Source organism: Coccinella septempunctata, chromosome 1, assembly GCF_907165205.1.
Source record: "Coccinella septempunctata chromosome 1, icCocSept1.1, whole genome shotgun sequence".
NCBI classification, from domain to species: domain Eukaryota; kingdom Metazoa; phylum Arthropoda; class Insecta; order Coleoptera; family Coccinellidae; genus Coccinella; species Coccinella septempunctata.
The window spans coordinates 49,385,646-49,399,168 of NC_058189.1; the positions used below are offsets into that span (position 1 = coordinate 49,385,646).

A 13,523-nucleotide genomic window follows, 5' to 3' on the forward strand; every position below is an offset into this window, starting at 1 on the left:
TGAATTTTTCTCTATCAAAGAGGAAAAAAGTTCCTTTTTATGGGGTTTATATGGGTTGCCAATTAAAAAAATAAGATTTTGATGAACTTCTGTTTTGATAATGGATTTTTCATGGGAAAAATTTGACCCTTTCACGTTTCACATGTTGCTCATCAATGAACGAATTAAATTCGGCACACTGTTCAGAATGTTATCAGTTCAAAGATATCCTAGAAGTGCGGGAACACAAAAACTATTGAATATTTTTGAGATATCAACATTGGCCGCCTTCGGAAAGGCTAACTGATTGTACCATGATAAGATAAAAAAAAAAAAACGCCTCCGGTGCTACTTTCATCAAGCATCATTCTGGGTGCGCCACTCTAAATCATTATTGATAATATCATATCACCTGTATGCACTAGTTATTCCACTTCTTTAATTTCATTTATGACAAAAAATATATAATGAAAATTGTTGGAAGCACACATGTCCATTCAATTATATCTCCACCCCAGAAATTCAGCCTAGGACCGCCCTTGTCCTAGTGGGCTTCTGTAGTAGACAGCGATATATATCTTGCGTCGACTTTCTCCAGGTAAAATTAATTTCATTCTAGCACAGGATTTTTTTTTTTTTGACTTATTCAGGCAACAAGAATATATCCGTGTGAGGCTGTGCAATAATAGTATATTATTCAACGAGCATATTATAATGGCTATTATTCACAGATTCTCTGTGATCTGTGATGTTCACCAAACGAAATGAAGTTGAGAAAAAGCAATTTTCTAGTCGAGTCTTAGGCGCCGTCAATTCTGTTTTCTGTGACTGTGTCCATAGACGTCCCTATGTCGGCGAATCACAACCTGATTTTGCACGATGATTGTGTAGGGTGAAGGACATATTCTGTAAAAATGGGGACTTCTAATGTGGTGGCAGGGTTGGAACTGGACACAATATAGGGATCTACAAAAATATGGAATCCATCCCTGTATCTGTGCTTGTGATCATGAAGTTTGACAGATCAGTGGATAATGGCTCATAAATCACAAGTGATTTATGAATCTCAAAATGCTCTAAGAAACAGATAGATTATGATCACTCAATGCAACTAATCGCAATAATTAGTGTTGAATACAGGGTGCAATGAAAAATCGAAATTAAAGCACATAAGTTTAATAAATTTTCTTTAATTATTCACATTTCTCAGAAGTAAATAATGTATGTACAATATACAAGTCCTGTTAGCGAGACCAACTACAGAAGGTACAGAATGACGTGAATAAAAAATAACTTAAAACCTGAAATATTATTATAGAGAGCCGAGTATAAAAACAAGTAAGACCGATTTTCGAAGAATTCTTCCTAAGTGTTTCATCAAGCAGATGTGATTCAATCTTTACTGTGAGAGCCATCCATCGTTGCTTTAGAAAATTTGTCGTTATTTCAAAATAGTTCATGGGAGTGAAAACAAAAAGAATTCAGTTTAAATCTAAAATTCAAGAACCTCACAAACCCAAATTGCCTTGTCTTAACCCTTAATTTGGCAAGAGCATTTATAAAAAACCAACATTACTTACTATAATGACACTGTATTCTCAACAAACATGCATGGCGGAAATAGTTGTGGGTTTGAATGAAATGAGGTCTATATATATAATATAGGTACTACATTATGCAACCTGATGCAGCCCTCTACACAGAAGAATACTTGCGTGAATATGGTGTATCTCATAGGATACGGAATCAAATTAAGGGTTAAATATCGCCCTGAAAAGACATAGATTATATATACTGTGATAATAGATCTACGATGAAAATTTCTTAATTCACAGTTCGAGTGCATGCTCCAAAATTAAAACTAATTATTATTAATCACTAACCGAAACGATATTCCATATCTTTTGAATCATAATTTGATTGAACAACTATTTTATTCCTTGAATTTAAGTAGCTACTGAAATTCAAGTTTTCAAATATTCCCTAGAATTAATTATCCAACAAGACACTGGTCAACTTGTTCTATAAACTACATATTACATTGTTAATTTTCATGTTTGGTACCAAACTGAACTGAATTTCTAGATTGAGAAAACATTAGCAATTAGCCACCTCAATGTTATCAAAAAGAAATCAGAAAATTTGCGATAGAGTGTCACTTAAACTCATTTTTCGATATGGAAAGAGTGTTCTTCTTAAAAAAATTTCTCTATTCTGTTTTCATGTTCAATTAATTATTATACTCAATAATCATACTAATTGGAAAGTCAGTTCAGTCTGTTTAGGTAAAATTTCGAGGAAAAAATTTGTTCAGTCACGCCAACTGAAAAAAGTGTCACGGATACAAATTGTTTCTCTGTTAATCTCACTGACAGAATAGGGCAGGAGACAGCAATCCACTTGTAACTATTACAAAAAAATACTTCTCGATAAAAAATCAAGACTTATGGTTTTCATCATTTTACACAATTTATAAGTTAAAAACAATAGAAATATAGTATCACTTTGTAACAAAAAACAAAAAATAACATATAAACAAATTGTTGTGCTACGTTCGACATGCTCCACAAGTCCATGCAAATAACATTCAGTAATTTCTACTTATTCAATACCAAATGGATAATTAGAATATTAATTTTTTTTTCTTGAGAAAAGATACTATACACCACAAGAATCAACAGGAGATAAATCATTACGAATAATCAAGCAAATCCTCCCTTTCACTTTCAATAAGCACATTAAAACACTCATAAGCAAGAAATGCAAATTCCACAAATTTCATGTTCAGTATTTTCTTTAATACGAAGTAATCCCAAAATAAATTTAAATTTCAAAGTAGTACTCAAATTAGAGTTCTAAATAAAGTATATTTGAATGAATTCAGAAAACAACTAATATTTTCAGGTTAAGAAAAATAACATCTTATCAATAACCATATCAGAATCTATGAAAAATATATATGAAAATGAAGATTCAATTACCATAAACTTTCAAATTGAAATTCTGATACTCCATTTTATTCTATGTCAAACGAAGCCCAACGCAGCGTTTCACAGCTCCTAAGCAAATGGTGCAAAAAATGTCTCAGACCTATACACATAAATATAACTGATCCCCACTTGTTTTCAGAAAATCGCACATGACTAATCTTTCTTTTTCTGATAACAAGCGATTTTATCAGAAGAGCCCAAAGAACTCCTGAGGAACAAACTTCATCCAACAGCACACAATAAGTTTACTTCTTAGGTGTGCCTCGCTGCGTTAAACCCTCAAATCTTTTGAATGTGTAGTTGATGAATACCCAGTCTTTATAGTTGTCACTCTCTGAAGGCATAGGTGCTGAAGCTAAAAATTAAAAGTATAAAATGAATAGGAACTCCAGAAATATCTATGTATTTTAATATTATTCCAACTCCACACTATATTCCCTATGATAACATACATGCATTCAAAATTATGTACAACCTTAAAAAAAAATCATAACTCACGAATTTCTAGTTTAACGTCGGGAAAATCGTCAAAGTTGCTAGTGTCATCGATAGATCGTACTTCAACAGGAATAGCGGCGGGCCTTTCTCTAATGTGTTCCCAGTCCACGCCACGGAAAAATGGAATAATCTTAAGGTCATCCATTCCTTTTTGAGATCCCAATCTTCTGTCTGCTTCACAACAGAATCTGCGAATAATAAGTTGATAAAATTAAGAAAAATTCCATCAGCCAACAATAATAAACCTACTTGATAATAGTTTCTTTGGCCTCTTCAGAGATGGGCACTTCAGCAGGAAAAACTAAAGTATCTCTCCAGTTCATCACCTTGCGATAAGTATCCTGTGGATTTTCTGAACAGAACGGGGGATACCCGATCAACATTTCGTACATTATCACTCCAAGTGACCACCAATCGCAGGCTGGACCATAACCAGTCTGTAAGAACACTTCTGGTGCTATGTAATCTGGAGTTCCGACAGTGCTGTAAGCCAATGCCCGACGGTTTTTCTTCCAACTTTCGGCTCTCCTTTTGCTATCCATTGGACTCGAAGAGATAACTGCAAAGGTAATTCGACTTGAACGTATTTATACCTGATGCAGTAACTTTATGCAAGATGATACCGAAAATTCTGTTAGATCAAATTATAAGGCTGCATCAACAGGTGAAATTACTAAAATTCTCTCATTTCTATTATGATGCTCGATTAGTTTAAGACCATTAAGAATGACAGCCATTGAATTAATTCTCTTGACAAGTGGTATTTTTAGTATTTTTCGTGTGATATACTATCAAGATAATTTTTATTTGTTCCTTTATTAAAGTTAAATATGTAGGGCCAAAGAAGTCTTTGGTATGGTAACGAACTGGAACTTTTAAACAAAGCTCAGGCTGTCCGATCGGAAGCATGCGCTTATTTCACCAAAGAAACCTCATCTAGGACCATCATTTACATGAGCACTACAGTACGAAATATGAGACGAATATTTCCAATTGGTAATTGAATTCTGTAATGAGTGCTAATGAAGTGATTCTGAAACTATACATCAACTGAATTACCAACCAGAAATTACACTTAAAAATAGGTAATATAATGAAATTGGGTCATACATACTGAATTTACTAAAATCCGATGGTTTGGCTTGGCTCAGGTCCCTATAGAAATCAGTTCGATGGCTCTTCTTCAAGCCAGTACAAAGTCCGAAATCTGAAAGTTTGAGATGACCTTTGGCATCCAAGAGCAGATTATCGGGCTTGATGTCTCTGTGGATAAAACCGAGTTTGTGTATAGAATCGATGGCCAAAGCAGTCTCGGCTATGTAGAACTGTGTGCACTCTTCACTGAGAGTGTCCTTCTTCATCAGGAGGGTCATCATGTCTCCTCCGGGGAGAAATTCCATGATCAGGTAGAGATTGATGGGATCTTGAAAACTATAATACATTTTCACCACCTGGAAGTAAAACGATTACGTTAAAACCGCTACTACTTTCAAGTAATAAAGAGGTTTTGAAGATTCTGCGGATAACTGCTAGGTGATGCAATATAAGAAATCCATCGAATAAATCGAAGCGAAATTGAAAACCACACACTTCATCGTCGAATTATTGACATATTGGTATGTGGAAGATTTTTGAGACTATCGTGGTCTTTTTGAAAAGTCATTATTTATAGAAGGGTATTATTGAGAAGTACCATCTATTACACAATTCTACCAAGAAATATTTTTATTTGTTCTAGAATTCATTTTATGATGTTTCTATTCAGTATTCTCCGAAATAAAGGAAAAATATCCGAAAATTTGGCTTTTGTAAGAGTTATGATAATAATAGTTTTCTTGTGAATTTTTGTTTTGAACAAAAATTATTTCTGTTCTGTTATTTTTTATAATATGGCGGCAAAATAAAAAAGGCTCTTACGGTCACACAGCGTCTACGGATGTTACCTAAGCGATAAATTAACTTTTTTGTAGAAGACTCAATATAGTTGAAATATCGTACAGAAAGTGTAAATATAATGCTGATACATTTTCAATATTTGTTATATATGGGTTGTATTTATTGAAATGAGACTGTGAGAGACATAAAAATTTATTCAAATGAATGTGGAAAGCTCCGTGAAGACTAAAACTAATTTTTCGGCTCTTTAAATTGTTAATATCGAAAAAAAAATGTTACATTCTATAGTCACTTTTTCATGTAGAATTCAGTGGCTTAGTCGAAGATTTTTTTCTGTATACCACCATTCAAAGAAGTTAAAGTTGATTACATATATCACTGAAGTGGTGAACTGAAAAAATCACAACTACGCTGACTTCTTCATGAAAAGTGACTGTTACATGTTTTTTTTTTTCCGATATCACTCAGCTCTTACAGCTGCCATTTAATACCATCGATTTTTGCCTACTCTGCATACAGATGTCAAAATGATAAAAATCGAGTAAAAAATTGTACTAACCCATTGGTGGTCGGCTTCGACTAGAACGTCTCTCTCGGCTCGCACGTGAGCCACTTGCTCCTTTTCCAGCATATCGGCCTTCCGAAGGATCTTCATGGCGTACACGTGACCGGTATCCTTCTTCTGCACCAATCGAACCTCCCCGAAGGCGCCTCTTCCGATTACCTTGAGAGGCTCAAAGTCCTCCACGCCAAGTCTACTTCTTTTCAGCCTCAGAAATTCCGTCTCCTTTAGAGCGTGCGCCGTTCGCTTCTCCCGTCTCTGATCTTCGGATAGGTTTTCATCTTTGAGAGTCTCCTCCAGTTTTGCCAATCTGTAACAATAAGATCGAACGTAAACATCAACAGCCCGAAATATTTTATTTCCACCTTTCAATTCAGAGAAAGACCGACAAAATGGGGAGCAGTAACGTGAGGTCAGGAGCTTTTGTCCAAATTCATAACCAGAGCGGTCGCTCATCCAGGTACTGAGCTCTTCCAACGTTGCTTGAGAAATTTTATTTTTATTTTTCAGGTATGGGATCGAAGTTTGAATAACCTAACTTAGTCGAATTCTCAACCTACCCTTAATATTTCAAGTCACTAAAGCTCTTTACATTCGAAAATTTTGTGTTTAGAAATTTGATTGGACCATAAATTCTCCATCAATGGAACAAGCGCGCAAAAAAGGATACTTATAGTATGTGGTCACCACTCGGGTCATCATATTTGATTGTACATTAATATATTAAAAGAACATCCAGTATTAATGAATTCATTACAACAATTTTCTGTATACGAGGATGTATTGATATCTAGTTAGCCTAGACCAGTTCCATGCATAAAAAAATATTGCGTTATCATAGCAACGAACAATAACTCATTAGAAGTGTCAGTGTGAAGTTTGAGGTCAGAAAAGTAAACCAGAGTTACGCAATAAATTAAAAGAAAGAAGATGTCCACCGAAATTGTAAAAATCGAAAAATTGGTGATCAAAGTCCTTCGTATGCGACCGTGAAAAATTGGACTGCAAGCTTCAAAAGAGGTAAATTTTCCATTGAAGATGATGACTGATCGGGAAGGCCAGTTTCTATGTCAGTCCCCGAAAATATCGATGCAGTTCATGACATGATTTTATCAGACCGTCGAATTGGGCTAAAACGGATATCTGAGACACTGAATATTTCATACGAACGCGTTCATCATATAGTTCACGTCAATTTGGACATGAGAAAAATTGCTGCAAAATGGATCCCCAAATTTTTGAATGTTGACCAGAAGGGAGTAAGGGTAGAAGCATCCCGTTCGATCTGTGCTCGATTTGAAAACGATGTAGTTTTCTTAAACCGAATTGTTACTATGGATGAGACTTGGGTTCATTTCTGCGATCCAGAAACAAAGCAATAATCGATGGAATGGCGACACTCTGGGTCTCCAAGACCTAAGAAGTTTCGTGTCCAAAAATCTGCTGGAAAAGTTCTTGCTTCAGTTTTTTGGGAGTGCCATGGAGTAATCATCATTGATTTTTTGGATAAGGTTGGACAATAACCGGCATTACTGACTACTCTACGGGAAAAATTAAAGAGAAAAGACGCGGAAAGCTATCCAAAGGTGTTTTTTTTTAGCAGGACAAAGCCCCTGCTCACAAATCTCATGTTGCCATGCAAAAAAATCGTGATTTAGGGTTTGAATTACTAGAACATCCCCCTTATTCACCAGATTTGGCTCCATCCGACTATCATCTCTTTCCTCAACTGGAAAAAAGTTTAAAAGGGCGTAAATTTTCTTCCAACTTTTAGGTAATAAAAGCTGTGGAAGTCTGGTTTGCAGAGAAAGAAGAATCATTTTTTTTTAAAGGTCTAGAGACGTTGCAGGTTCGCTGTAATAAAGAGGAGAAAGAGGTGATTAAGAGGAGAATATGTTGAGTAATAAAATATTTTGACCTTGAATTTTGTTTGGTTCTATAGTAGGCTAAGAATTTTTCAATATATCCTCGTATATGCCTTAGACTCCGTCTTAGGGTTAGGTAAGTAATCGATTAAAATTTGAGAAAAATCCAACCGTAGGAGAAAATAATTAATTCGATGCCTTATGCCATCAAAAACACATCGGAGCATACTCCTAATAAATGGTCGGTTTCACCTTGAGGTATCTCAAACCAGGTAGAGGTTGTGGAGGATGAGATAAACGGTGTAATCGTCTTCCTATAATGTCCCAGATGTGTCCTATGGATGGAAGATCGGGAGATCTAGGGGGCCAAGGCAACAAATCGACTTGACTATTTTCAAAACGAGAAAACGTAATTCTGGCTCATCTTGTTGGAAAAGTGGCTTGCACGGCGCCGAATATGAGGCAGAACATGTAGTTTCATCACCCATGGATGTAACGCACGGCCTCCTATGAATGTCAGAAGTGACTAAATTCCATAAGCCTTTCAACAAAAAATTACCACCACACACACCGCTCTCTCACCCTTTCATGTCCAAATAGAATCTGGATTAATTACTAAAGACCAAGACAGTCGATGACTTCGGTAGGAGGTAGGATAAACGGAGGACTGTATGAAGTAAGAGCAAAACTTCTGATCCGGCTATAAACATTTCTCATTGTTATCGACCTGCCATGCTCTGTGAACCATTGGTCCGCAATTAGTCTTGTAGGCGTGAGGTGATCCCGTAGTGCCAAACAGTCAACATTGTTTTTCAATGGGGAAAAATACTGTTGATACCTAACAATGGCTTTATAAACACTATGGGGATAAATTAATATTACTGACTAATATGAAAGCAGTTATAGAAGCATTTATGACGCGTAAGGCCCTGGTCCTGAAAACATCTAAAACGTCCACGAAATGGTTTGGTTTGGATTGCTCACCTCTGCTTTCTCTCCAAATGTTGGGCAATGAGATTAGTGTAATAATTCTCCAGGGTCACCTTGGCTTTGGTTGCCTTGTCCAGTGTGTGGACACTGAACCGGATGGTGTTCTCCGTGGCGGTCATATCCAAGACCCCTGAAAAATAAATCGGGAAATTACAATACGTTCGTCAATGAAATGTTGTTTTACAGGATAGGTACAAATTGCACTGAAAATCATGTGAATAGGATTAGGATACGAAACAGAAGAAGGCTGATACTGTGTCACTTATTCAATTGATTATTTCTAGTCTTCGATCTTAGCCATTCCCCCATAAAAATAAAATGAAAAATGTATGACTATGACAATATGGTATCGGAGTTTTAGGCATCAGATATTTTTCCAATATTAAGTAGTATAGATGCTAAATCGTGATTTATTCGATCGAATTGGAAGCCTAGTGGACTTTGAGATTGAATAGTACAAAGAAAAACGGTTTTTTGATGTATCCACCAGTGTATCCACCTCAGTATCCACTTTCATCGGTGGGGAAAGCGCATGCAGGTTTTCAAAGATGTAAAAAGTTTTTTTTGAAGATGATAACAATTCATTTTTATAAAATATCTCCCTCTCTGTACCTCTAATCGTTTTTGTATTCATTATGAAAGTTGTAGGTAATAAAATTCTATACAACTTTGTCTGAATCAATTTTACATAATCTTAACCGTTTTCGAGCTAGTGGGTGATGAGGGTGAGGAGCTTCGCCATACATACGAAAGGGCAAGGTCAATGTAGAATCCCAGTCTAATGTACATTTATCACCATGTATCTCAAAAATATTTGAACAAAGAAAAAATTGATTCGGACAAAATTTGTAGAAAATCCTCCAACATTTACGAATGCAAAAAGTGATTCGAAGCCAAGAAGAGGAGATAATTCAAAAAAATTTGCCACCGTGATCGTTTTTTTGCAGGTTTGGCGCCCTCCCACGCATTTTTTCACGTTTAAATTGTCAGATTAAGATAATATAAACTTTTCAACATGTAATTAGCGATATATATATCTAAATCTGACATGCTCGAGTATGTACAATGATCGTTTTATTACTATTCTGACAGGCTGTCCTAGACAATTCCCCCTATGTACAAGTTTAATTTTTGGTACTCTACTGGATCTAAGGTATCTCCCCTTATAGATATTAATCGGAAACGCTCCAGTATATCCCGAATTTTCCTCGAATTTTGGAAGCTTTGTGATTTTATTGTCAGGCGTTAATACTGCATCGAAAATATAATGGATGAAATGGAGGAAATTGAACATGGCGAAACTATTGTAGGTACCACTGTTATTCGGGAAATAATTTCAGCCAGTTATATTTTCCTGGCTGGCTCTTAATTAGACGATAAAATATGTTATCCAAACTCTTTCAGAGAAAATGTCACTTTTTATTATATTGCAGAATGATTTATTCCTTTCGATCAAGTGAAGGATAATCACGAAGAAACGACCATGTTGCGTTCACAAACTTGCTCAGAGGAAAAGTACGCTTGTGAACCCTTCGAGTAACCAGAGCTTACTCAGAATAAGTTTGTGAACGCAACTCATGAGTAGATGCGCACTATGCGCATTTACGTAGATTATACAGCTGACAGGAGTTCACCGTTTGTGAAATAATTACAATCGATTCGGGTCAAATGGCAGCATCCGACGACAATAGAATACACAAGAGGTATAACGGTTACTACTCGTTACTTGACACACCGGATGATTCATGAAAAAAATCATTGCATCGAGGAGAAAGCACTACATCACAGTCGAATACGCACGCAATGTCGCGGTTAGAAATGAATTGCCAATGGTTTGGATCTCGGTTTGGATGCTAAGTATATTCCTATAACTGAGTACGAAAAAACAATACCTGCTGATATAGCGAAAGTGCAAGAGATAGACAGATGTTAGAAAAGATCTGTTCCCTTTATTGAAATTATAGGTATTTGATTTTTTTTTTTACTTGAAATGAATGCGGTGAAACTCCTTCAAAGTCTAGTAATTGTTCAACAAAATAATTTCGCAAACTCGATAAAAAAGTTGACAGATTAAGAAGATTCTTTGGAGCTGATAATCGAACCTATTTTGGTTGGTTGGAGGTACGTAATGGTTGCGAAGAATGAAGGAGACGATATCACCCGAGATATCACCCATATACACTGCTCAAGAATTGATAGAGATCACGTGTACAGCGTGCCGAAAGAGTAACGTAACTTGTCAATAATTCTTGTACGAAAAATAATTAAGGAAAATCCTGGCACTCGTCGATTTTTAATTTCAAAAGCAATTTATCGTATGCTTTTTTGAATTTGATATTTCTCACCCCTTTACTTTATTTTTTCAAATGGGAATATATGGGTTGTGATACATCAAATGAAGGATAATTTGATAACCTATTCAGCGATTAGGAAAGTGGAATTGGTTGTAACGTTTTTTTAATAAAAAATTACGAAATAATTTACAATTTGTGATTGGAGAGTACTGCAATCAGACCATTATTCTTTTACTGATTATTAAAAAGGAGTTTATACCACGGGACTTTTTCACCATCCGCAGAATGTGGGGTGTTGCCGGAACACTTGAACCTCGACTTGAACGATAAGTAAGAGTTACGAATATTACAATAGTTTCCACTTTCGTCGAAAATATGGCAGCACTTAACGAACGTCTTCTTTCAATTTCACCAGGATACGAATTGTAGCCAATGGCGAGACTTTTCGAGAAATTTTTTCATGTGGAAATTCATGAATGAATATTTGTTTTTCCGTGAAAAAATTTTTTTTTTCCATTCGACCAATAAAGAAATTTCCGAGGAAATTTCTGACGAGGTGACGAACTGGTTGAATGGAATTATAATGCAAACCGCATATAAATTAGTGGTTTCTGACGGAAGATATTCATTTTCTCTTTCAGAACTGACAACTTAAACGGTTTAGACCCCTCTTAAGGGGAATCCACGAATCCATGGATTTGTAATTTCGAAATTTTTTAATTTGAAATCCCTCACCCTTCATGACACACATCCTTTTATTTTTTTTTTCAAATGGGAATATACAGATTATGATATACAGCGTGTCCAAAAATTTAGATATTCCTATTTAAAACAAAAAGTAGAGGGGTGTGGAGTGTAAAGGGTGAGAAGTTTCAATTTTAAAAAAAGTATAGGGAGACTTGCTTTCGAAATTATAAATCCATGGATTCCCTTAATTTTATAATAATCAGTAAAAGAATAATGGTCTGATCGTAGTACTACTCTCCAATGACAAATTGTGAATTATTTCGTAATTTTTTTAATACAAAAACCGCACAACCTATTCTACTTTTCGCCACATCGCTGAAAAGGTAATCAAATTACCTTTCATTTGATGTATCACAATCAATATATGTATTCCCATTTGGAAAAAATAAAGTAGAGGTGTGCGGGACGTAGGGGGTGAGAAAGATCAAATTCAAAAAAGCATTACATGAATTGCTTTTGGATTTTCCTTAATAATTCTTCGTACAAGAATTATTGACGAGTTACGTTACTTTTTTAGCTCGCTGTATAATAATAAGAATAAATTCAGATACATACCACCCGCTGATATAATTAACAGCGAACTAGCAAATTTGCATCTTGTGAGAACTTAGGGTGGTTTTAAGGAAAGGTTAACCCTAGAAACTTTATTTATTTGTTCAGAACAATGAAGGGTTATGAACATTTCGAGAATTTCAACGAATTATGAATTATCACTTAGCCTTACCGGTGTGAATACAGCGGCCAAAGATAGCAGACCAAATCTCCGGAAACACCCGAACGCCCGGACCAGTGGCGTCCGAATCCATTCAGTTTTATCATACGAATTCGATGTATAACGGGAGGAATAGTGGGAATATCAGTGGAATCAAGATTTTCTATATTTGATCAATTAATTCTTCAAGGAATGAAGTCATCTGGGAAATTAACCTTTAGAATCGGACTAGTTTTTATTCACGGCACGTAAATTTATCAATGTCGGCATGAAGAAAATGGATAATGGATACCAGGAATATACTGTATCCACCAAATTTGAATAAAAAGTATTTCTAGGCAATATCATTAATTAGCGAAAAAAAAGTTGACTTCCGATGGGCTTCAGGGGTTGAATTTTCAACCCTTAACAGTAATGGTCGTATTTCGACGGGAAGGCGTGATCCTTGCATAATCAAATTTGCAGTAAATATTCTTCAGGTCAATATCATTAATAAGCAAAAAAAAAATTTGACTTCCGATGGGATTCAGGGGTTGAATTTTCAACCCTTAACAGTAATGGTCGTATTTCGAAGTGAAGGCGTGATCCTTGCATAATCAAATTTGCAGTAAATATTCTTCCTAGCAATATCATTAATAAGCAAAAAAAAAATTTGACTTCCGATGGGATTCAGGGGTTGAACTTTCAACCCTTATAGGTAATGGTCGTATTTCGAAGTGAAGGCGTGATCCTTGCATAACCAAATTTGCAGTAAATATTCTTCAGGTCAATATCATTAATAAGCGAAAAAAAATTTGACTTCCGATGGGATTCAGGGGTTGAATTTTCAACCCTTAACAGTAATGGTCGTATTTCGAAGTGAAGGCGTGATCCTTGCATAACCAAATTTGCAGTAAATATTCTTCAGGTTAATATCATTAATTAGCGAAAAAAAAATTTGACTTCCGATGGGATTCAGGGGTTGAATTTTCAACCCTTAACAGTAATGGT

General features: G+C 35.5%; 1 protein-coding gene across 8 annotated transcripts in view; it reads right to left on the minus strand.

The window, feature by feature from the left end:
• Positions 1–2,828: 2,828 nt before the first annotated feature.
• Positions 2,829–13,523, minus strand: part of LOC123322947 (serine/threonine-protein kinase tricornered) — a 208,491-nt gene continuing 197,796 nt past the window's right edge. For all 8 annotated transcript variants that reach the window (XM_044911045.1, XM_044911038.1, XM_044911041.1 and 5 more), the window contains 6 exons: positions 8,775–8,910; positions 5,923–6,235; positions 4,582–4,918; positions 3,717–4,026; positions 3,468–3,655; positions 2,829–3,324 (listed from right to left, as the gene is read on the minus strand). In XM_044911045.1, coding sequence (XP_044766980.1) covers positions 3,215–3,324; positions 3,468–3,655; positions 3,717–4,026; positions 4,582–4,918; positions 5,923–6,235; positions 8,775–8,899 — 1,383 coding nt within the window. In that variant the 5' untranslated portion in view covers positions 8,900–8,910 and the 3' untranslated portion in view covers positions 2,829–3,214. The remainder of the gene's footprint in view (positions 3,325–3,467; positions 3,656–3,716; positions 4,027–4,581; positions 4,919–5,922; positions 6,236–8,774; positions 8,911–13,523) is intronic.